Source organism: Callorhinchus milii, unplaced genomic scaffold (assembly GCF_018977255.1).
Source record: "Callorhinchus milii isolate IMCB2004 unplaced genomic scaffold, IMCB_Cmil_1.0 Scaffold1, whole genome shotgun sequence".
NCBI lineage: Eukaryota > Metazoa > Chordata > Chondrichthyes > Chimaeriformes > Callorhinchidae > Callorhinchus > Callorhinchus milii.
This window is the reverse complement of record NW_024704742.1, coordinates 69,143,632-69,168,710: the sequence shown is the minus strand read 5'-3', so window position 1 is coordinate 69,168,710 and position 25,079 is coordinate 69,143,632. Positions and strand designations below refer to the sequence as shown.

Below are 25,079 nucleotides of genomic sequence, written 5' to 3'. Positions count from 1 at the left end.
CCCGGGCAGGGCAAAATGTTGGGAAAGTTTCCTTACTCCACACGTCTGTTTATCTAGCAGTAAGAAAGAACCCGATTGTTAGTCGATTGGTAGATCACTTTTCCGGGGTAATAATCCCTTAAAAAAAATTTGATCAATCAATCCACGACTGTTTGTTGGCCACTGCTGTGCGCAATTGGCTGCTGCATTTCACCCACAAAATATACAGTCAATTTATTTTACAGTTAATCTGCGAAGCACTTTGAGACGTCTCAAAGGCGTTATGAGCACTATATCAAATGCAAGGATTATAATTATCATCATCATTATGTCCGCTCGTTTTTATCCAGCAGTCAATTATGGACATGCAAAGAGAATAACAGCCTAAAGGGAGACATTGGTACTAACATGAATCTGGCTAATCTCAGCCCTCAAACCTAATAATAATAATTCTTGCATTTGATATAGCGGCTCATCACATCTTTGAGACGTCTCAAACCGCTTCACAGAATACAGTGTAAAGTGCTCTAACCCATAACCTACAGGACTCCACATATTTTGGAATTTTGACTGAATTTTAAAGGGTGAGCAACCAAACACAACCAAGTGGCTGTTTTAAATGTTGAATTCCAGTTGCAAGTAGGCCACATACTGCAAAACACTGGAAACAGGAATACTTAGTATTTGATGCACACCAGGTTTGACATCGAGGGGGCACAAAACTCCCCAACGATAATCAAAAGTTACAAGAGGACAAGGAAATAAAGTATATAGAGATGTTAAAAATTCAGCTTATTATGAATTTGAATCATTAAGTAGCATTCTTGCCTCAAGGCATTCTCAAATCAAGTAGGTAGATAACACAGTAAAATCCTGACAACTCAACCCAGGCTTAACTTGTCACAACCATTTAAGTCATCATGCTGTCAATATTCCAGCCACACTTATTGATGTATTTCTACATATGCCTAACTTGCCACTCCGGATAACTCATCACTGAGCCCCTTTCCTTTGGCATGATGAGTTATCAGGAGTTTACTGTATTTATTGCAACTTTGTGCGACTTATCGGTTTGTTGACAAATTGACAACGGAGCCACTAGAAGTTGCATGTCCAACTAACTCCCTTTTCCTCCAGTCTCTCCCCCGACTCAATCGAAAATGGTCGTGCCCAAAGCCGATTGCCGTTGGATTTGTTGGGCTGTGGGTCAGATCATAATCTGAAGAGAGTGACCATAAGGCAAGACTACTGTAATGTGAGGAAGAGAAGCAGACAATGTAAAAATTGGGATTTGCATGAAAGAGAAATGCTCTTCCCAACAGTGACATTGGTTCATAAGGGCACCCAGCATTCATAAATATGCAACCACACAAAATCAAACCATTGATACTTCCTATTTATAGAAAGTGCCTGTATTTCAATAGTGATAAGAAAATTCACTGTGAAACCTGGCACGCATTAAGGTCAGATGAATTACAGTATTAACAATATGTGCTCCTCTGACCCCTCACACTCTGGGATCCCCAAGCCTTGGCTCTTGCCAATCTGCGTTTAATACTTTACAGGAATTAGGTAAGCAGGATATGTCACTCCAGGGAGAGAGTGAGCATTCCAACAATCTATCTCTGGAATTTCCACATGTAGGTAGGATGCATGGAATTCTCAGTTTGCTTTGGATACTCTTAAGCCTGGTGATGGGTTTCCGTGCATGTCAAGACGCCCTGCTGACCAAAAAAAATGGCAATGGACACTGAACAAAAATGGAGATGATTTGGGAAGCTGAAAGCTGATTCCCAAATGTCAGTTTCTACAAAAATGTTCAGTTTGCAATTGGCAATTGATTACAAAATGCAAGTATTTCAGCAATGAAAATGTAATAGTGCGTCACTTGACCTTTTAACATCCGAGATGAGTCCGACACCGCTTTGTAAACATTTCCACAAACACTGTACAATGTCAGGCAAAAAGGAAGACTTCCAAAAATCAGGCAAGGTGAGGTTTTTTTAAAAATCTGCCATTAGCTAACTGACATTCGCAGCATTTTGACTCCGGAGGAGCTCAATGTTCGTGTCCTCTGCCTCAACACCGTCTTCTCGGGGAGATCGAGATTCTCAAAGATGGAACTCTCCACGATGTCCACAGCTTCAGGCCGTAGAGAAGGCTCGTGAGAGAGCATCTGCTGCACCATTTCACACTGCAGGAGATGGAAATAATTATCAACTTGTATATACAACGCCCTTCATAACATATAGGAGCAGGAGTAGGCCATTAGGTCCTTCGAGCCTGCCCCGCCATTCAATCATGGCCGATCTTCTGATCTACCTCCAGCTAATAACCTAACTTTACCTTATCCCCATATCCCTTAATCCCTTTTGCAATAAGTAATCTATCTATCTCAGTCTTGAATATGTTCAAGAACTGAGCGTCAACAGCCCTTTGGGGTAGTGCGTTCCATACATTCACCACCCTTTGAGTGAAGAAGTTCTTCCTCAACTCAGTGCGAAAGGGCTGCCTCTGATTTTAAGGTTGTGACCCCTGGTTTTAGTTTCTCCAACCAGGGGAAACAATCTCCCACTATCTACTCTATCATACCCTTTGATGATCTTATAGGTTTCTATAAGATCCCCTCTAATTCTTCTATGTTCTCGAGAATATAGGCCCAAATTGGTCAGCCTCTCCTCGTAACTCATCACCTGCATCCCTGGCACTAACCTAGTAAATCTACGCTGCACCCCTCCAAGGCAAGTACATCCTTTCTTAAATAAGGAGACCAAAACTGCACACAGTATTCCAGGTGTGGTCTCACCAGGGCCCTATACAGTTGCAGCAAGACTTCCCTACTCTTATACTCTAATCCTTTCATAATGAATGCTAACATACCGTTCGCCTTCCTAATTGCTGCTGCACCCGCAGACTAACTTTCTGTGATTGGTGTACAAGGACACCCAAGTCCCTCTGGACGCCAACACATTCCAATCTCTCCCCTTCTAAAAAATAACTTGCTCTACTGTTTTTGCTATCTAAGGTGGGTGACTTCGCACTTCCCTACATTATACTTCATCTGCCACCTACCTGCCCAATCACCTAACCTATCTATCTCTCGCTGCATTTTTTTAATGTCATCCTCTGTGTTGACACTTCCTCCTAGTTTTGTGTCATCCGCGAATTTAGATATATTAACTTCGATGTGCTCAATTGGATCGTTGATGTAGATGGTAAATAGCTGAGGCCCAAGGACTGATCCTTGTGGCACTCCACTAGTCACATCCTGCCAATCCGAAAAGAACCCGTTTATCCCTACTCTTTGTTTCCTACCCATACCACGCAGTGTCTTGGAGTGCTTAACAGTAAGGAAGCTTGACGCCGAGCCAGGGAGAGCGGGAGGTGACTATTGGCACAGTCAAAGAGGAAGGTTAGGGATGAAGACTAACAATGAATTGGGAATGTGGAGGGATTGAGGCAGAGAGTACAACAGACTTGGGTTGTAGTGGCTGAAAGCATAACCCCCGATGGCAGAAGGTGTGAAGGATGTGCTGGAGTCAACTGAGGAAAGGGGATAAGTAGAGGAATGAGGTATAAGCAGGTTGGAAAGGTAGGAAGGGAAGTGTCAAGGCATGAAGTGATTTGTACGAGTGTGAGGACAGTGTTGCGGGGCTGGGGGGTGGAGAAGAGAAAGTGGGAGGAGAGAGGAATATTTCACCTCCCACCGATCACCACTTAGGAATTTCAACATCTGCTCTACAGCATAGATTGTTCCCAAGTGTGGTAGCCGGGTGGGAAGAAGACAGACTCAGCTGTGACGCCCTCTATAGTTGAGTACCTGCCACATGTACTGCCTGGGCTCACAGTGGCAAACAATGGCCAGTTGAATGGGATACTGGAGGGCAACCAGAGCTTGTGGAACAGAACCCCAGATAAGAGAAGACCAGAACAGGAACAAACTGGACTAAAATATTTTTTTAAAGAGCAAGAGAAAACAGATGAGCACACATTTCATCACATGTACCATCTCCTTCATTCACCCAATGTAGCTTATTCTCTAAGCAACTTAGCATAACGCAATGAGGAGGAAATCACAAATTTGAGCATAAAACACCTCACCTCTTGAAGATACTGATCAAAAAATGAAATGGGGAATTTCTGTTCTCGCACTTCCATTAACGTCTGTGAAGAGAGTAATCACATAAATATTACATGCAGTTCCCCTGTCATAATACCCTTCGGTAGAATGGAAGTTCCCTTACAATGATATGGACCCCCAACATTTACTAACCACAAAATCCAAAATGCTTGCAAAAGTTGGCCTGGCTCACTACAAAATGCTGGCCAGCTTCCTGGGCACTACAGAATGGCCAAATTCTGGGTTTTCAGGTCCCCACCTGTGCACACTCAGTAAAGTCAGCAAGGACTGTCCCCGAAGTAAGCCTTTTTGGCTTAAAATGGCCGACTTCTAGGTCATCATTATCACTTCCTGTGCAAGCATGGTGACTCATTGACCCAATAGGGGCCATTTCTTCAGCACAGCAGAGTTTCTGCTTGAATGTGGAAATGCTGACCAGCAATCATGTCCAGTTAGAACGTTGGTTGGGATTTTACAGACACACAACTACCAAGTTATAATGGAGCTCTACAGTACCTCACGTTAATGGGAGGCCCCAAATGTACAGCAAGTCACTGAACCATGGGATCAAAGTTTAATCATCGTTTAGACAGGAGAAAAGAACCACGGAAATGTCAGGCCGGCTACCTCCTGAGGACCATGCAGATGATCTGCTGCTAAATACACATGTGGATAGTGGGCGAGTGGTGCACTGGGACATAGGAGTGACTCCTCACCTCCCTTACCCTCAAACAGCCCGCACATCTCGATTTATACATTAGAACAGTCCATTGGGTGACGGACTGGAGGGTTTTCAGGACCAGATGGGAGAATGTTGACCATACAGTACATCAGGAATACAAGTAGGTAATTTAGCTTCAGCTAACCAAGAGCTAAGACTGATCATATTTGTGATGTGTACTGCGCACCACTTTCAATCCTTACCTGCACTCTTTCCATTTGCGTGCTGAAGGGATTCAGCAGTTCAAATAGGATCAGTCCCAAAGAAAAGATGTCCACTTTGTGAGAATATGCATTTCCTGAGATCTGCAAGGCACAAACACAGTAGCACAGCTTTATAAAGGTCTGAATAATAATAATCCTTGCATTTGATATAGCGCCTTATCATGTCATTGAGAGGTCTCAAAACATTTCATGGAATATATTGTAAAGTGGATTGACTGTATTTTGTGGGTGAAATGCAGCAGCCAATTGCGCAAAGCAGTGTCTCGAAACAGTTGTGGATTGAGTGACCAATTTTTTTTTGAGGAATTCTTATCCGCCAATCGACTAACAACCGGGTTACTACTTACTGCTAGGTAAACGGAGGCGTGTGGAGTAAGGAAACCTGCCTAAGGTTTTACTCAGCCCAGGAATCGAACCTGGGTTCTTTCGCTTCCGAGGCGAGCGCACTGACAACTATGCCACGGGACTCCACTCGAGGAGTGTTTGTCTACAAACACTATGTAGCCTGAACAGACTTGAAGAGATTTTTGGAAACGTCATTCACCTGCTCTGGGCTCATGTACAGCTTGGTGCCCACTTGCCCTGTGTGCCGAGCATATACCGGCATTGGGGTAAGTACGCATCCCTCCTCCTCTTGGTCCATGGCAGTCACCAGTCCAAAATCACCAACTTTCACCACATTTTCCAACGTGAAGAAAATATTCGAAGGCTTTTAAGAAATTAAAATACAAGAGCGACATTTCAAAACATAAAATGCATTCAAAAAACAACAATCCTTACACAGCCTATAGTTACAAATAGGAGAGTTAGCAAATATACTTTAGTAAATGTTCAGTCAGCAAAGTTAAATTGTAATAAGCAAGGGGAGCGGGGAGAAGTATAGGACAGGTACATATAATAATACTTGCATTTGATATAGCGCTTTTCACATCTTTTAGACATCTCAAAGCGCTTCTCAGAATATACTGTAAAGTGATTTGACTGCGTATTTGTGTGCAAAACACGGCAGCCAAATACGCACAGCAGTATCCCACAAACAGTCGTGGATTGAGTGACCAAATTATTATTGGGTTTTTGGGGGAATATTATCAACAGAAAAGTAATCCGCCAATCGACTAACAATCGCGTTCTTACTTACTGCTCGGTAAACAGAGGCGTGTGGAGTAAGGAAACTTGCCCAACATTTCACCCTGTCAGAAAGAGAACCCAGGCCTCTCGCTTGCGAGGCAAGTGTTCTAACCAGTAAACTACAGGACTCCACACATCCTGCCTCTCTGGAAGCATTAGGCCACCAATAATAATAATAATAATCCTTGCATTTGATATAGCGCTTTTCACGTCTTCTAGACGTCCCAAAGCGCTTCAAAGAATATACTGTAAAGTGAATTGACTGTATATTTGTGGGCGAACGCGGCAGCCAATTGCGCACAGCAATGTCCCATTACAATGTCCCTTTACAATGCCATTGTATGCTACGCACTCCCAAGAATTTCACATTTGGTCACCTCCCTCCTATCCTGTGATCTCCCACCTGGCTTGGGCTCTACAGTACAACAAGAAGAAGTTACATTTGTATAGTGCCTTTTACGTTGGGAGGACATCCCAAGACACTGGACAGTCAGGAATTAGGACCCAAGATGGGGGTTGGGATCAGGAGGAGGGCAGGGAGGGCAAAGCGCAGAGAGTAGGGAGGGTGACCAAAAGGATGATTGGAGGGCAAGGAGGGGGGAGGGCAGGGAGGGTGACCAAAAGTGCAATCGAAGAGGAGGGTCTTAAGACAGGCATTGAAGAAGGCAAAGGTGGGTCCCAGCAGTGCAGATAATTAACCATCTGCTCGAGTACGTTTTTGGAAAAACAGAGATAACCAAGGAAAAGAAAAACTGGCATTTTCATAGCATTTGGCTGTTATTATTCTGTTTTAATAATAGTAATCCTTGCATTTGATATAGCGCCTTATCAGATCGTTGAGACATCTCAAAGCGCTTCACACAGTAAACTGCAGTGACTATATATTTTGTGGGTGAAACACGGCAGCAGTGTTCCACAAATAGTCGTGGATTGAGCAACCAATTTTTTTTTGGGGGGGGGGTGGGGGGAAGGGAGGGAGGATTATTACCCCCGGAAAGCGATCCACCAATTGATTAACAACCGGGTTCCTACTTACTGCTAGGTAAAGAGAGGCATGTGGAGTAAGGAAAATTGCCTAAGGTTGCCTAAGGTTTCGCCACAGCCAGGAATCTAACCCTCTTGCTTGCAAGGCGAGTGCTCTAACCAGTACTTTACAGGACTCCAAAGTTCCTGACAGAGTTTGTGATCTGAGGCTGAGTTTTAAGGTAGGTTTGTTGGAAGCGTTCTAGCTGCTAGATTGTCAGTGCTGTTTAACATTCAAAGTCATTCTCCCAAAGCAATACAGGTGAGATCCTCGCCCCAACTTGTCTGTCCATCTGAAATCTCAGTCAGGTACCATTGTTGGGGTACACAACTACTTTCAGACCTCATAACTGGGGACCTCACTCACATACCAGAATATAGTCACATACCAGGTATGTACTCATTATTGGGGTTCACAGACACACGTTTCATTAAATAATAACTTAACTGAAGTTGGGGAAAAATAACAGTAGCAACTTCCAGTCTCAAGTTATTAGGTCACAACAAATGGAAACAAATATGAAATAATTTGTTCATTTGTGAAAGTCAGACAGCGCAATAACACTGTACATGAAACATGAAAAGCAATTGGGGGAGATTATAAATATAAAGACTGGAAACACTCTGGGCATGTTGAAGCCCAGCAGAATAAGCTATTTTTAAAAAAAAACACAAAAGTTGGAAAATATTCTGTTAAAGGATGTAAGAGTGCAGTGACTGTATATTTTGTAAGCCTACGTGGCAGCCAATTTACATGCAGCACTGTGCCACGGACAGCCATGAAGTGAACGAACAATCTACATCTGGTTAAATCAACTCACATACCTTAAGGTCTCTGTGCATTAAACCTTTAGCATGCAGAAAATGTACCGCGTCAGCCATCTGTAAAAATATCCTCAGGCATTCAGTTCGGTCCCTGGCTTCCATCGTACACTGTGTGCTCATCCAATCCTTTAGCGTCTCTTTCCTGCAGAGCTGCATCTGTATATACAAGTAAACCTTGGGCGAGTTCAGTTTGTTCTTGTCCTCCAGTCCTTTACACAAGTCCAAATACAGGGAGGTAGGTCTGGGAGGAGATTGGGACAGAGTGTGGCCAGAGGACAGCCTGTTATCACTGGTGGTCCCGGTGTCAGAGGAGGAAGCCAATTGCCCACTGTCGCCTGCACCGTGGCTGGATGAGTTCGGGTTGAGATTGTGCTCTGAAGAACGGTCACAGCCAGAGTCTTCAAACACTATATCGAAGGACGAGGTCCTGTCCTCGTTCCTTAAGTTACTGCCAACCGACACACACAGCTCAAAGGAATGTGCCACGTCAGACCGGTCCTCGCTTCCACATTCAGATAGAAGACTGTCCTGGCCACACTGCAACTGCTCCATAGACTGACTCAGGTCCTTTGAAAACCGTAGACCCCCGCACGGCTCTCCCGAAGGTAACCGCTGACCGGCAGCAACAACAGGGGGAGTGAGCACATTCACTGAAGGTGTGAAGTGCCCAAAACAGTTTGTTAGCATTACAGGTTTGGGCCGGTTAGCAGAGGCAGCTTCCAGTGCATCTGGGGAACTGGCTGGCCATTCCGTGCTGGGGAAACAAAAGTAGAACACAACAAATAAAAGGCAAGCATTTCAGTGAAAACAATATTCACTATTAATAGTCTGCAGTGAAATGAACCATATTATTGGGGATGGGGAGCGAGCAGGAGAGTGGGATTGTACTAGATGGCTCAAGGACAATATGCAAGCAATTTGATGTCCATTTGAACAAACAGGCTGAATGTCGGTTCTGAAGAATGGAATCTGTCTGACCATACTATAATCCTTGCATTTAATATAGTCCCTTATCACAACAACAACAACAACAAGATTCCATTTATAGAGCGCCTTTCACGTCAGGAGGACTTCCCAAGGCGCTGTACAGTTGGGTCGGGACCCGAGCAAGGGGGAAATGGTCAGGGTGAGAGGAGGGAAGGGAGGGAGCGAGGAAGGGGTAGAGAGTCGAGAGATGTCTCAAGGTGCGTCACAGAATAAAGTGAATTGACTATATATTTTGCGGGCGAAACGCAGCAGCCAATTGCACACAGCAGTATCCCACAAACCATCCTGGATTGAAAACCGTACACCTGCTCAGAGCAACTTGGAATAGGGAATAAATGCTATCAGCCGGCAAAAGAGGAATGAATGTGGACTGCAGACATGATGGGCTGAATGGTCCCTTTCTGTGCTGTAACATTCCATGATTCTATTAGATATTAACAAGACAAGTTTATTACATTCTTCATTCCTACACAGCAGTGGATAGGAGTCAAAAATATTATTTCCCTTGCTCTCCATGCTTCTCAAAGCAACGCGGGACATGGCAATAAGCACCAACACTGACACGTCACCACCTAGCTACCTTCCACAGTTAAGAGCTAGTTACACATGAATATGGCGAAGATTTGAAGGGAGGTGTTTTATTGTAAACAGTTAGTTTCAAGTGAAAAGCAAAGAAAAAAGGTAACCTGACAGCTCTTTTTGGGTGGTGGTGGGTGTGGATTCCGGAAGGATACAAAATAATTACACCCTCAAAGCAACAAAATAGTCATCCCATGTATCCTAACTGCCCTCCAATGGATGTTATTAATATCACAGAAGCTCTACTTGATGGGCAAAGATTGCACTTCACCCTCATTCCTTCAGATGAGGTTGTTTACAAGTAGAAGGTGAGCTGAGACCAAAGATCAAGCAACTATTAGCTTCTCAAAGAAAAATAGCTGAAGACTGCTTTACCTTTCATCCTTCAGCAGCTTTTTATCCATCTCCTCCTGCCATCCTTCAGGCGGTGCCTCTATCCAAGCATTGAAATAGCGGACAATTCCAGGATGTTCCAGTTTGGCCAGAGCCTTAACCTCCCGCATCACCTTCTCACGGGCTTGCTCACTGCAATTTAACGCAAATTGTAGAGATACAGGAGACTGAACCATTGCAATATTCCCTTTTGTTGCTACCAGTAAAAATAAAGACACCGCTTTACTTCACGGGTTAAGATGCAACAGATTTTAGAACCTCTGAGCAGGAGACGAAAGTGATGGCAGAAAGACGTTACTTTGAAGTGCTTACAAACGACCTAAACTTTATTCTGGCTGTGGAGGAACTTCTAGAATATGTTGTGCTAACTCAGTCAGTCACATATACAAGTGTGGGCTAAACAGGTCCACAAGATACCTCTGCTGAACTCACCCTGTAGCATCCATGTTAGATAAGTTGGTTGATAAGCAGATAATGTAAGATGGTAGCTTGCGATAGGCTCAGTGAACATCGCAGCAAGCTGGGTCGAATTAACAGGGCCGTTTACGTCTTGATAAAGGAATATATTTAACCTCATCACCAAACTGTTAGAAAGTTTTCACATGCACGCAAGTTATAAGGACATGGAATGCTCTACCCAAATAAATGGTTGAAGCAGAATATAACAATCCTAATTATCACAAGGAGCCAGTTCTGAAATGTCGCAAATTTCATCCCTTAGTGTGTGTCAAATCAGGAGAAAGAAGCATCGTCAACACACAGTGCAATAAAACTAGTAAATTCGCAAATGTGAACAAACACTGGAAGGGATTTCATCGTGTCCTCTCATTTGATTTTCAATAACCATGGTATTGGAACACCTCAAAGCATTCTCCAAGATTTACTGTAAACTGTAGTGATGGATGTTTTAGGCTAATGCAACAGCCAATTGACACACAGCAGCAATGTGCCTGTATTGCAGCCTCCCTGGCTACTTTCAACGTACCACAACCCTTAAGAGATAACAAGCCAAGAAGCAAAACCAAACGTGTCTGTCAAGGTCTGCGACTTAACTGGGAATTGAAAACCTCCCACGGTACTCTTGCTCGATGCAAAGCAGCCACAACCACACTAATTATTCTAGCCAAGAGATGAGCACATTTGAAACAATTACAGCCGCTCTCTTTGTGCGAGTTAGTCAGTTAGTTGCTCACCGATTTGGGAGACGAATCCTCTTGATGGCATAATTACAGTCATCGACTTTGTTTCTTGCTTCAAAGACGACACCAAACCCTCCGCGACCGAGACACTGCACCAATTCAAAGTCTGTGAGGCATCTGAAGGACACAAGATATATTATGTATGACTGGGGCTATGCCTGTTGGAAACTAAGTATATGCTGCAAAAAGCAATGTAAATTGAGTTTCTATATTTCTTGATGCCTGCGAGCTTTAATGGTTGTCAAATGGAACTGCCCTGAAAAGGTTAATGTTTTAGAAGTCACAAGTAGAAAACTCTACAACTGATTTTAATGTTTAATGGTAGCAGTGAATCAGAATTTTTTTGAAAAGATTTCTGCATAGCAACCGTATAATATACTGACTATCTTAGTGGAGTCCTGTAGCTCAGTGGTTAGAGCACTCCCTTTGCAAGTGAGAGACCTGAGTTCAATTCCAGGCAGAGGGCGAAACCTTGGGCAGGTTTCCTTACTCCACACACCTAATAATAATCCCTCCAAAACCAAAAACAATAATAAATTGGTAATTTTCAATCTACGATTGTTTGTGGGACATTGCTGTGCGCAATTAGCTGCCGCGTTCGCCCATAAATATACAGTCAATTCACTTTACAGTATATTCTGTGAAGCGCTTTGGGACGTCCTCCCGACGTGAAAAGCGCTATATCAAATTCAAGGATTATTATTATTATTATCTTTACCTAGAAACACAGGCAGCATAGAAACCTAGACTCTGTTAGACATAATGAATGCATCTTATCAAGTAAAATTCCTTACGTTTGATATAGCGCCAATTACATCAACACATTTCAAAGTTCCGCATAAGTAATTGCTGTCAAGATAGTGACTGCTCCTGAAGGTTCACCCTCACCACCCCTCAGAACTAAAAGCAGCTCTACATTGTGGACTAGCTTGTGGAAACCAGCCTGGAAACCTAGAGGCACTTTCCACAAATTGATTCAAACAGGATCAATAATGAGCAACTTGAGAAGCACCTTGGGGTATCCTTCTGATGTAAATCACGCTATATAAATGTAGTTTGTTGTTGTTGAAAACAGCACCAGCTCCAGTCAATCGAGCCACATTCCACCTGCAGGAAGAATTTCCTGCATAACATGCAATATGGCATCACTAACAGAACTCAGTTTGCTTCCTCTTTACCTGGACACATAACCAGTTGACTTGGAGTCGATTCCCTGAATTTCCTTTAGCTCTTCAGTAGCTGTATCACTCTTGGAGTCAGTCTGACACTGCGTCTCTGACTCTTTCCTTTGCTGCAGAGGGAAGATAACATACTTAAGACAGTGCAAATAGTTTCAACCCTAATCTGCAAGCAATCTTTGGCACAATAAATGTAACTGCAGTGCAGGGCTTTATAAAAGTGGTAAGATATCAAAAGATTTTTAAAGTGGATTTACCAACATCGCCTCGATGTTCGGCAATAGTCAGATCACATTACACTCGGGTTTAGCAACACAAGGGTCCATTTATGATGCAAAGAAAATTACTCCACATTGTGCAAATGAAGCCCTAATCTGAAACCGGTTCAAACACTGGAATTCCACCTCTGAATTAAAAGGTGTGTGGGTTTATCATGGAGTGTCCTAAACGGTGAATTAAACAAACATTTTTAAATGGCTTAAAAATAAGATTAAAAACGTACCCGGACACATTCCCTTCCTGAAGTTGAGGCGTGAACAAGTTTGCGAACTATAAAGGTCGTTGCGACAACACAAAAAATAATGGTGCAGACAATTTCTCTCCACCAGTGCAGCAAAAGAGTGGGGTCCTTTTTGGTGGTGTTCTTTGAATCCGAACGGCGCAAGACTCTGCGAATGTCACACTGTTGTTTCTCCTTCCCATAGTAAGGCAAATAAAAGCCATTGTCTGAAAACAGGCACACACACAGGCATTAGTCAGGCCTACAGCAATGCCCCACAAACAGCCAGGAAGCGAATGACCAATTTAACCTAGAGGATTGTTGGCCAATTCAGAGAGAAAATTCTCTAACCTAACCCAAAACTTAGCAGAGGACACTACTGCGACAATATCTTCAATATCATAACAATAAAAATCCACTAATGTTCTTTTCTAAAGAGTCTATAGACTCTGCTTCAACTACTGTTTGTGGCAACTAATAATAATCCTTGCATTTGATATAGTCCTTTATCATGTCACTAAGATATCTCAAAGTGCTTCACAGAATATATTGTAAAGTGGATTGACTGTGTATTTTGTGGGTGAAACGCAGCAGCCAATTGTGCATAGCAATGTCCTACAAACAGTCGTGGACCAATTTGTTTTTTTGAGGGATTATTACCCCCAGAAAGTAACCTACCAATCGACTAACAATGGGTCCCTAGTTACTGTAGCTAAACAGTGGGGTGTGAAGTAAGGAAACTTGCCTAAGATTCACCCTGCCTGAAATTGAACCTGGATCTTCTCACTTGTGAGGTGAGCACACTAACCACTAAGACACAGAACTCCAGATTCTACATTCTCACAACCCGTCTAACGTTAAACTGTTTTAGAACAGATATTTTGGCAGGTTATCTTCCCTAGATCATGAAGCACTGGCTACAGGACATAGCTCGGCAGGAAGAGGTGATGGGGATATAGTGCGATGTGCTTACCATATGGATACTGCAGAATTGACAAGCCCCTACTGCTATACTCCTCATGAGAGAGTCTATCGTTGATCAGGCATTTATCGTGCTCATCAGAACTAACCAGTGCTGGAGTCCTGGATGGAGAATCTTGAAAGAAACAAATATTATAACGTTTTCCTTGTGAGTTTTAAGACAATTCAGCACTGTTTTCATGGCACTTTGAGCAGTGTGGTCCAACACTGTCACCTAGTGGAGGTTGTGGTACTTGCTTTCAGTTACATATCCTTCCACCGCATTGATACTAATAATTAATAACAACAACTTGCATTGATATAGCACCCCTCACACAGTTTATTTACTGACAAATAAAAGGTACGTTTTAAAAAGAAATGTTGGCAAACATTTCAATCTATTTAACTTACGGATGAGAGGATTCCATTTCAGTTTAGGCAAGTGGATAATGACGTGCTCTGCCCTCGTTTTGTCAAATGTTGGTAACTTTAAGGGGGTCGATGACTGCACATAGAGTTGTCCTTTATACATTCCTGGAATATTACAGAAGAGGAATTTCAAGTCAATTAATTCGACTATCAAAAGCAACCAGAACTTACTCTCAAATCTCAAAAATTCATCAACCGAGGAGAACCTAGAACCATAGAAATTTAAGGACTATTTAGCTGACTCTGTGCTGGCTCTTTTAAAGAATGTTTGAACTACTAGCAATGGATATTATAAAAAAATTGAGGCTCAAAAAAGGGTTACAATTGGCTTTCGTCAAGCAAGGTCACCTTGTTCTATTTCACTATATTGTATTTTATACATTATCTAAACCGTTTTCCTATATCCCAGAGAACAAAAACACAGATCCCAGGCCCTGAATCTACATCAACAGCAACTTGCTTCTCGCAGGATACCGTCTCCGCAGTGTCAGGGTTGGACACCGAGCAAGGGAAAAGGGGTTGAAGAGGTAAATTTTCAGGTGGGATTTCAAGACAGATAGACAGGGGTCAAACAGAGGGATTGAACAGGTTTATGGGGGGGTGGGGTGGTAGAGAAAGAAAGGGAAATGATCGGGAACACAGAGAAAGAAACAGTAATGTCCCCCACTTGCCAAAAAATTCTAATAGCATTAAAAGCGTAGAAGTACAACACAATTCAGAGCCTTTGAGGTAATGCAGAGCAGTTGGGGTACATGCAGCATGCCTGTGTTAGCTGAGTGAAGGTGGGGGCAGAAGAGTGGAGTACAAGTTGTACATCCTGGATTTCCCTCTATGCACCAAACTGTTTACAAGATGAAGCCAATTCTCAGCCTCACCGTTAACAGTTTGAATGTGGGTTTCTCTTACCGAGGTACACACTGGACTCCGCGGCGCTCCGTGCTGCCTCCACAAGGTCCTCCTCATCATCTTGTCCACCTTGGCTGTCTGTGCTGTAACTGGCATCAAATAACCTGATCGGACTCACTTCTCCATCCTCAACTAACCAAGCTGATGCAACTGGAGTATAGAACTAGGCAGGTTTATTTGGGTGGTGGGGGGTGTAGAGAAAGAGGAATCCAAGGAAACAAAGAGAAACAAAACAGTAATTCCAGACATTTGTCAAAAAATTCTGACAGCATTAAAAACCTAGACGTGTTCATCTACAACCCAATAAATAATAATGCTTACATTTGATTTAGCACCTTATCACGTTGCTAAAATGTCTTAAAGAGCTTCACAGAATATGCTGTAAAATGAATTGACTATATTTTGTGGAATAAAGAAACTTGCCCTGCCCGGGATTCAAACCCGGGTCCTTTCGCTTGTGAAGCGAGTGCTCAATCAAATACTCTACAGAACTCAAAGTAGCAATCAGCATTTTACAAGATAGAAACAGGAAGCCATTAGGTCATTAAGTTCAGCCACATGTTTTCTAAAGGTGGGTGGGAGGGGAGGGGGAGAAGATCAGGGATTTTTCTGAAATCATCTTTTAATCCCATTTTGTCACTTTTGGAACATGCAGCCCTCTCCCTGAATACCCTTATTTGAAGGATATAGATCTGTCTCTGAGCAAAATACCAATATTATAAAAGAAAAAGGGATTGCAGGTTTGTGTGTTATTTTTACACAAATAATATTTTTTTTAATCCAAAGAAATCTATTTATGTAAAAATTATATACATGTACATACATACATATAAATTTGTGTATTAACATATTTTTAATATACAGTCAATTCATTCATTTTATGGTATATTCTGTAAAGTACTTTGAGACATCTCAAAGACATAAAGCGCTATATCAAATGCAAGGATTATTATTATTATTTTTACCTGATGCTCCCACTCCAGTTGCCCTCCATCTTGATTGTTAAAAGCCATCACTTTCCAGTCAGTGACAGAGACTTTTATAACCATGCCGTTAATCACGCATCCTGGGCCTCTTCAGGCATAATCTTCACTTCTTCCTTCTTGCTGCCGGGCTTAGAATCGCTCTCTATGTAGTTAACATTGGACATGACATCACGGACAAACTTGAGCTCGTAGTGCCCCACACTAAAATTCCACCTGAAGGAAATGCAAAGTTATTTCAGTTATTTTTTTTACTTGGCTTTTTTAAAAAAAAGAACAATTTATTCCGTGTGGCATTATTCTGCATTTCACCCACAACATACACAGTCATTTCACTTTATGGTATATTCTGTGAAGCGCTTTGAGATGTCTCAACAATGTGGTAAGGCACTATATCAAACGCAAGGAATAATATTATTATTATTTTACAACACAGGGACTTTTGTACAGCAAAAAAATACAAGCTACGGAATTTACCACCAAGCTGTGTGGGGGGGGGAGGCTGGGGGGAATGGGACCAAACACAATGGCAATGATGGGATGAATGGCCTCCTTCTGTCCTCCGACAATTGCATCAATTACATTCAGTATGTGAGGCCCGTACCGTGCATACCTCACTGTACATACAGGGTGTTCACAAAGTCCTGTTACCCTCCTGTGTTTTTCTTACAATTAATTTTTATTTCCTGCTGCAGATGAAGTCGAGTGTAACAATGTCTGACACTAGTAACTGCCTTCTCACTCCATCACGTTACAGAAGATGTCGCACTGAACATGGCGACGGATTATTATCTGCCATGAAAATGATGGGGCTTAGACACACTGATCCTCTGGACGTCTAAATACAGTTAAACACTTATACTGAATACAATGAATTGCTTCTAAATACAATTATCATCATTCTTCCACGTTTCAGACATTGGTCAGTGCCCTGTAGAAAATAAACATGGGGGTAACAGGACTTTGTGAACACCCTAAACTTTGAAGTAGTGCACTATGCACAGACTTGGTAGAAAACCTGATCAAACCGAGCAGTCCACATCCAATAACTGCAGTTCCCAGCTCCTACAACAGTCAACTTCGCTCTTTAATTTGAAAAAAACCCAGAAACCATAACCCAAAATGCCTTACTTCTCAGCCCCAGATCGTGGTCCCACGGCTCGGACGGTTTTCTGTGTGCGCTGCAAGAGCAGCAGGTCTGAGCTGTGTTCAGCTGCCTCCTCTTTACCCCAACGGCGACACCCCGCAGCAGAGCAAACATACTGTAGCTGCCAGGACACAAGGGTGGATGTCGTTAATGCAAGCTACAGGGAGCAATGCGAGTCAGATGCTGCGTGTGAACTGAATTCACACACGCATTTATAAAACACAATAACATCCAATTTATATACCTTGCTTCATGTCGGAAAACACGGCAAATTGCTCTGCAATGGATGGGTTTAATGTTGAGCAAGGGGGAAAGCAGGGATAGAGGGGTAAGGAAAGTAGGAGGTGACCACAGGTGGAGTTGGAAGAGATAATAATAATAATAATCCTTGCATTTGATATAGTGCTTTTCACGTCGGGAGGACGTCCCAAAGCGCTTCACAGAACACACTGTAAAGTGAATTGACTGTATATTTGTGGGCGAACGCGGCAGTTAATTGCGCACAGCAATGTCCCACAAACAGTCGTAGATTGAAAATGACCAATTTATTATTGTTTTTGGTTTTGGAGGGATTATTATTAGGCTCTGTGTGGAGTAAGGAAACTTGCCCAAGGTTTCGCCCTCTGCCTGGAATTGAACTCAGGTCTCTCACTTCCAAAGCGAGTGCTCTAACCACTGAGCTACAGGACTCCACTCCAGATAGATTTTATGGTGCAATTTTAAGACCAGGGATAGGGGGGGGGGGGGAGGGGAGGGGAGAAACAGGTGGGTATAGGGAGGGATTTTCAGAGGGATGAAGTAGCTGAAGGTTCAACTCCTGTAAGAAGCACTGGCAGAAATGGCCAAAGATCATTATCCAGCACACATTTCAACATAAAGAGCACAGCACCTCAGCTCATGAGGTGTTAAACTGTCTGTCTAGTTCCTCTGGCAAGAGAATTGAAGACCAGAGGCCACAGTTTTAAACTTGAGGCTAAACCTGTTCAAAAGTGAAATAAGGAAGCTTTTTTTCCACACAGTGGGTGGTGTGAGTGTGGAATTCACTCCCCCAGAAGACAGCGGAAGCAGAGTTACATGAAGAATGTAAAAGACAAATAGATATTATGCTCGATAGACAGGGGTATCAACAACAACAAAGAATATGGAGAGAGGACAGAGAGATGCAATTGAGTTGAGGATTAGCCATGATCCTGTTACATTGGTGGACAGGGTTGATGGTCCGAATTGCAAACTCCTGTTTCAATGTAACATTGTCCGTCACAACCACTCCTCTCAAGCTGCTGAGACTCTCATCCAAACTTCATGACACCAAATTCTGCTCAGCGCATTCCCCGGCTCTTCCCTACGTGGGCTGTGTACTGTTTGGAACTCTGCACCCAGTATCCTTTCCTGAGGCTATCCCCAGAGCATTGACTTCAAGATCCTCATTCTCATGTTCAAATCCCTCCACTGTCTCACCCCAACCTACCTCTGCAACTTCCTCCCTTCCCAGCCATCCTTCACCCAACGAACACTGGCCTGCTTCATGTCCCCCGCCCTTACTGAGCAGGCTTTCAGCCATTCTGCTCCTGGAATATTCCAGTCCCTTTGACTGCCTCCATTGATCAAGGCCCATCTTAAAACATCTTTGACCACAGTTTCGGTCATCTTTCGCCTCCCCACCCCTTTTAGCTCCCATCCCCAGCTGGGATGCCCCGCCACCAGTGTCAAATGATCAAAGTGGTCCTCCCGGAGTTAAAGAGGAGATTCTGTCCTACACAGTCAACAACTCAATCAAAATGTTTGCTAATTTTCATAGAGGTTTGAAAGGCTCTTTGAGACATCTTCCAGATGTGAAAGACATTATATAAATGTAAATTCTATTGTATTGCTCACCAGCTTCAGGAAGGACCCATCAATCAATACAAGATTGAGAATTCAGAGGATTAACATTTTTCAGTCTTAGCCTGAAAAGCTCTTATTTTTAAAAAAAACTGCAAAATTCTGGAATGTCCTCGAATTCAGCTTTAATGTGGAAGCCTGTGTTTATTTTTTTTCATTAAAAAGTGCAGGGAAAACTCGCTTCCAAATGAAGATTTCCCAAATCCCACATGAATTTTAAATTAAGATATGCTCTCAAGGCTAAGACTGTGAAGAATTTCATGCCGCAGGCTCATCGTGTAATTAGGTCATCAATTGTTCAGCCTATCGAGTGACTGGAATCGATAGTCACCTGGAGATCAGGCAGGAGGGAGAGAGAAACTTGCCAACCTTTCCGGTGTATGCATTTAACCCATAGCTCGTCCGCGACTTCCCACCGACCAAGACCACATCATCACCAATTCTATAGGAAGATTCCAGCAGAGACTCCACAGTGAAGGGCACAGCCTCCATGCTCTCCTGGTCTCGGTCCCATTGAAAGAGATCACCGTCCAGAGACGGAATTATTACTTTGTTCCCAAATACCTGCAAACAGAAGAAGCAGTCACACAAGGAGCAGCTGAATATGCACATGTAACATGTGAAAGAAAATCATGCAAACGGAAGAGATGAACGTCACCATGAGCTGTAATTAGCCCCGTTATACAACAACCTGCTTTTATATAGCGCCCTTCACACGGGTAGCGTCTCTGTGCGCTTAACATGCTGTAGTTTGACACCGATCCGGGAAGAAAGGGGAAAGGGAGAAAGACTGTGGCCACGGTCAGAGAGGAAAGTCTTCAGGTGTGATCTGAACATTGGCAAAGAGGGGCCAAAATGGAGGTTTGGGGAGTAGTGACTGAAAGCACAGCCGCCAATTGTGGATTGGCGAGGGGCGTCAAGGGAGGCGCAGGAGGCTAAAGCTAGCTGAGCGAAGGGAGCAGATAGAGTGGGGTGTGAGCAATTGGATCCATAAAATCAATGTTATAGCAAAGCTTAATGATATATTTGACTAAGCACATCAGATGGTTCACTGTGTATGCACACAGCTGCTCAGTTCCTGAGCTAAGAGTAAAAAAATGTTGACTTCTGGGTCCTCAAGTCACTACCAACATCACTTGATGTACAAAGCAGGAAAGTGCTGGTGTCAGCGGCTCGATGACCCGGAATAATAATCCTTGCATTTGATATAGCGCTTTTCACGTCGGGAGGACGTCCCAAAGCGCTTCACAGAATATACTGTAAAGTGAATTGACTGTATATTTGTGGGCAAACGCGACAGCCAATTGCGTACAGCAATGTCCCACAAACAGTCGTGGACTGAAAATGACCAATTTATTATTGTTTTGCTTTTGGAGGGATTATTATTAGGCTCTGTGTGGAGTAAGGAAACTTGCCCAAGGTTTCGCCCTCTGCCTGGAATTGAACTCTCGTTTGCAAAGCGAGTGCTCTAACCACTGAGCCACAGGACTCCACATTATGACGGAAGTCAGCCATTATGGTGCAGAAGACAAGTGGGCAAACTGAGAGCACGAGCAATGAATAGGGTCCACAGTGCAACCACATTATAACTGAAATTCCGCTATAAAGAGGTGCAATAGCATAAATGCAATAACAATAATAATAATCCTTGCATTTGATGTAGCGTCTTATCGTGTCTTTAAGACATTTCAAAGCACTTCACGGAATATATTATAAACTGAATTGACTGTATTTGGTGGATAAAACGTAGTAATGTGAGCAAGATTGAAAGAATTACTAGTTTGTTATTAAACTTCAATCTAGTATGTAGAATTTAGCAACACACGTGGCTTGAACTAAAAGGTACGGTATAACAGGCATCAATTTACTCTCTTTGGAAGTCTATGTAGTCCTATCTAGCGACATGTTCTTTGAAAGTAAAACTGGAGCCTGCACCATGACCTTCGCTAGCACCAACGTAGCTCAGTTGTTACAGCCTGGCAAGCAATTGCCGATGGCGAAATGTTAAGCAAGTGTCCTTACTTCACATGCCTCTATTTACCTAGTAGTAAGTAGAAACCCGGTTGTTAGTCGATTGGCGGATTGCTTTTCCGGGGATAATAATCCCTTCAAAGTAAGTAAAAACATTAATTTGGTCACTCAATCCGTGATTGCTTATCGGGCACTGCTGTGAGCAATTGGCTGTGGTGTTTTGCCCACAAAATACAGAATCGATCCACTTTGCAGTATATTCTGTGAAGCGCTTTGAGGTGTCTCAAAGACGTGCTAAGTCGTTATATCAAATGGAAGAATTATTATAATGTTTGGTCTGTAAATTATACAACAGAATATTCAGTGATTTTCCCGCTCACTTTCAGGACATTGTGTAGAAGTGGGCTTGTTCTCTAACTACTCAGTGCCATCTAGAAACCAGGCTACATTGAAAGCATCACGTGATCTTTCAGATGCAGATATGGTCTCTGTAAAGTCTCCAGCAGCACAGTATCCGTATGAGCTCTTGCCAACATACACAAACTGTGAACTAACAAACTGCACTTATTTTGCGCGTTTTATGTCAGGAGGACACTACTGTAGCCTTGAGCGATAAATGCCTGTCGTATCTAGAGACGTGTCCTTTGAAAGTAAAACTGGAGCCTGCCCCATGAACTCAGAATTTTGATGGCACCAATGTAGCTTAGTGATTACAGCACTCGCCACGCATTGTGATAAGTTACTCAGTAAACTAATAAAAAGCCAACTGATAAGAAAATAGGACTTACAGACCTCTCACTCCTGTAATCAATTGTATACATGGACAATAAAACACTTTATTAACCTATCAAAATAAAATTGGTTAAAAGTTGAGAAAATGTTCAGAAACATACACTTAGCTTCCTGAATCATTTCGTCACAAAATATATTTAGCCGCCCACCCATACCCACACACAATCTACAAATGTCATATTATTAGAGCAATAATAAGTGTTAAATAGTAACACAGGCCATTTAGCCTGCACTGGCGTTTTCCTCTACATACTCCTAATACACTGTGCAGCTCACCCTCTTTTCATATTCTGCTTTATGGTCTCTATTCAGTGGAATCAGAAGTCACATTTGAGAGACGACAAATATTATAGAATCTTTTTAAAAAAACTTCTTAATTATCTACTGCTGTGGGATCTACACACAGGCCCACATGTAAGGCGGAGATTTACTGTACGTACATTTAGTATAATGCCCTTCATTGTCAAGAAGACATCCCAAAGCACTTCACAGGATATACTGCACAGTGACTGTACTTTTTGGGTGAACATAGCAGCCAATGTGCACACAGCCATGAAGTGTGCGAACAATTTTATTTGGGAGATTGTTGGCCAGGACACCAGGAGAAACTCCCTTCTCTTTTCGAGTAGTATCATAGGAACTTTAATGTCTCCTGAACAGGCAGACTTGGTTAAATGCCACATCCGATAGATGGCACCTCCAAAAATGCAGCACAACCCCAGCACTGCATTGGAGCAAAAAGGGATAATAATTTATCTTTTATTCCAAGCAAATTCTTACAGGTTTTACAACAGGTGGGAGGCAATCTGCAGACAATAGTAGCAACTTGCATTTATATACAACAACAAGATTACATTTGTATAGCGCCTTTCACGTCGGGAGGACGTCCCAAGGCGCCGGACAGAGTACAGCATTTCAGACCCGAGCTGGGGTTGAAAAGGTCTGTGAACAGTTGGTTGGCCCTTCTTTGGGTCAGGAATCGCGCAGAAAACTTGTGGCTTAAAGAAGAAAAACATACCAACTTTTCCAATTTATTTTTTTTAAAAAGTTGACTGAAATAAATGAAATCCGACTTGCACATGGTTTATCCAATTCTGGGGACATCACAAAAATGAGTCAAAGTAAGCGAGATCAAGTCTACAAGACTGTTGAGTCATAGCTGTATCAAAACACATTTTGGCCTTTGGGCTGCCACAGGCGTCTCTACAAGTTTAACCATTCCCACTACGCATTAGTCATTTAATGGAAGATTTTTAAGACCTTGGAGATTGAAATAGAAGATGTCCTAATATGTTTTTTTTAAAAATCCAAGACCTCGGGCAGGTTTTAACAAATGGAGTAAATGCACAACTCCCACAAGTAAAATGTGGAGGCACCGACTACTCAATTTGCATCTTGACACACTCCCTCTCCAAACTTCACCTCCACTGATTCAAATACACACAGAAAAGAACTGACGGAAGGCACAATCACAGAGGAAAGTCTTCAGATGTGATTTGAAGATAGACAATGAGGAGGCACGACTGAGGGATACAGGCAAGGAGTTCAAGAGATTCGGGGCTTAGTGGCTGAAAACACAGCCATTAATTGTGAAGTGGAAGGGACGAAGGACATGCAGCGGACTTGTGCCAGTCGCACGCTGTACTCATAATCAGTGCAAACCACAATGAAAACAGCCTCTCAGCACCCGCGATGCATCTTAAGAGGAAAACGATAACTCAAACCCCAATCCTTCTTCCCTTCATTTACCAGATGGCATCTGCACTGCAGTAGCATGCCAATTGGCCAGACTGCAGCAAATTACTTCACAGTGGGCAGTGAGCACGTGCAGCAGTCCCACATTAATACCATCTATGTTACACTGAATGCTGTGAGATGAACAAAGTGGTTTCTAATATGGTGGTTGCAAAACACAAGCTGACGCTTTGTTTGAATTTCCAGATTAAAAGGCAAACGGGATCCGTGTCCAAACCGATATTGTCTATTAAATTGTTTCTGAGTAATCCATAACCTGTCCCCTATTCACTGCAGGTGGTGATGCTGAAGGTGCTGTGCTCAAGGAAATGACATCACCTCCTCCCTCCGAAGAGCATTACCTCACCGGCTAATCTCGTAGTATGACTCATGCTGCACTGAAGGCATTCTTACCTCTTCAAAGTGACACTGCATTCAAACAGCAATATCCCCTCAAAGTACAGCACTTACTGTTTCACAAAAGGCCCCAGGGCAGCAGTGGGTAAACAGGTGCACAAAGAGCGCAGTTCATGCTGCTTTTCTGTTATCGCATCCCACGGGGTCTTCTCACTGCGTAACACAGCAGACCCGACTCCAGCAAGTGTCTACAAGCCTGGGTTGCCTCCGAGGGCAAAATTGCCTTTTTCAAGCAAACTTGCAATTCAAAGGTGTTAGCCTGGCTCAATGGGTAGCACCCTCACCTTTGAGTCAGAAGGTTCAAGTCCCACATTCAAGTCCCACATTTGGACTTCAAGCGCTCTGGGACGCTAATCTGTGTGAGGGGCGCTGTATAAATGCAAGTTGCTGTTTTTGTTCTTTGAGCTCATAATCTAGTCTGATGCTCCTATGAAGATATTAAACTGAGATCTGATCTGCTTGTTCAGGTGGACGGTAAAGATTCCACGACACTATTCAAAAAGAAAGGAGATTCTCCTCCTGTCCTGACCAACAATCGTCCGGGTAAAATTATCAATTACACCATGGGTGGTGGACATTGCTATGTGTAAATTTCCTGCCACCTTCACCAAGAAACAGTCACTACACCTTACAGAAACTTTGTAAAGTGCTTTGAGATGTTTAACATTTTAGGCACCATATTATATATGAGGATCATTACTATATTATGAAAGTGGCATACAAACATAGTGTTAAGATAAGGGTTTCACTGTAGACTAGTCAACACCAGATTGTCTCTGGCAGCAACAGAACAAAAAGATATAGGTGCCACGTGTACTCGTGGATAAATGTTGCAGTAGAACAAAGAACAGGGCTGAGGAAGTGAGCAGTTACACACATAAAAGTCTGAAATTGCCAACTGCGGTATTATGCACTTGTAGGTTACAATACAATTTACATAGCGCCTTTCGCATCGAGAGGATGTCCTAAGGCGCTGAAAGCACATGTCCAACCTTTTGGGAGCC

The 25,079-nt window shown here is 42.9% G+C and overlaps 1 protein-coding gene across 1 annotated transcript in view; it reads right to left on the bottom strand.

The window, feature by feature from the left end:
- Positions 1-1,673: 1,673 nt before the first annotated feature.
- Positions 1,674-25,079, bottom strand: part of eif2ak3 (eukaryotic translation initiation factor 2-alpha kinase 3) — a 42,578-nt gene continuing 19,172 nt past the window's right edge. The window contains 16 exon segments of the mRNA XM_007898037.2: positions 1,674-2,173; positions 4,081-4,143; positions 5,024-5,125; positions 5,589-5,753; positions 8,021-8,774; positions 9,962-10,111; positions 11,173-11,295; positions 12,357-12,469; positions 12,859-13,082; positions 13,829-13,951; positions 14,227-14,349; positions 15,151-15,313; positions 16,116-16,210; positions 16,213-16,349; positions 17,265-17,401; positions 19,531-19,725. Coding sequence (XP_007896228.2) covers positions 1,997-2,173; positions 4,081-4,143; positions 5,024-5,125; positions 5,589-5,753; positions 8,021-8,774; positions 9,962-10,111; positions 11,173-11,295; positions 12,357-12,469; positions 12,859-13,082; positions 13,829-13,951; positions 14,227-14,349; positions 15,151-15,313; positions 16,116-16,210; positions 16,213-16,349; positions 17,265-17,401; positions 19,531-19,725 — 2,844 coding nt within the window. The 3' untranslated portion in view covers positions 1,674-1,996.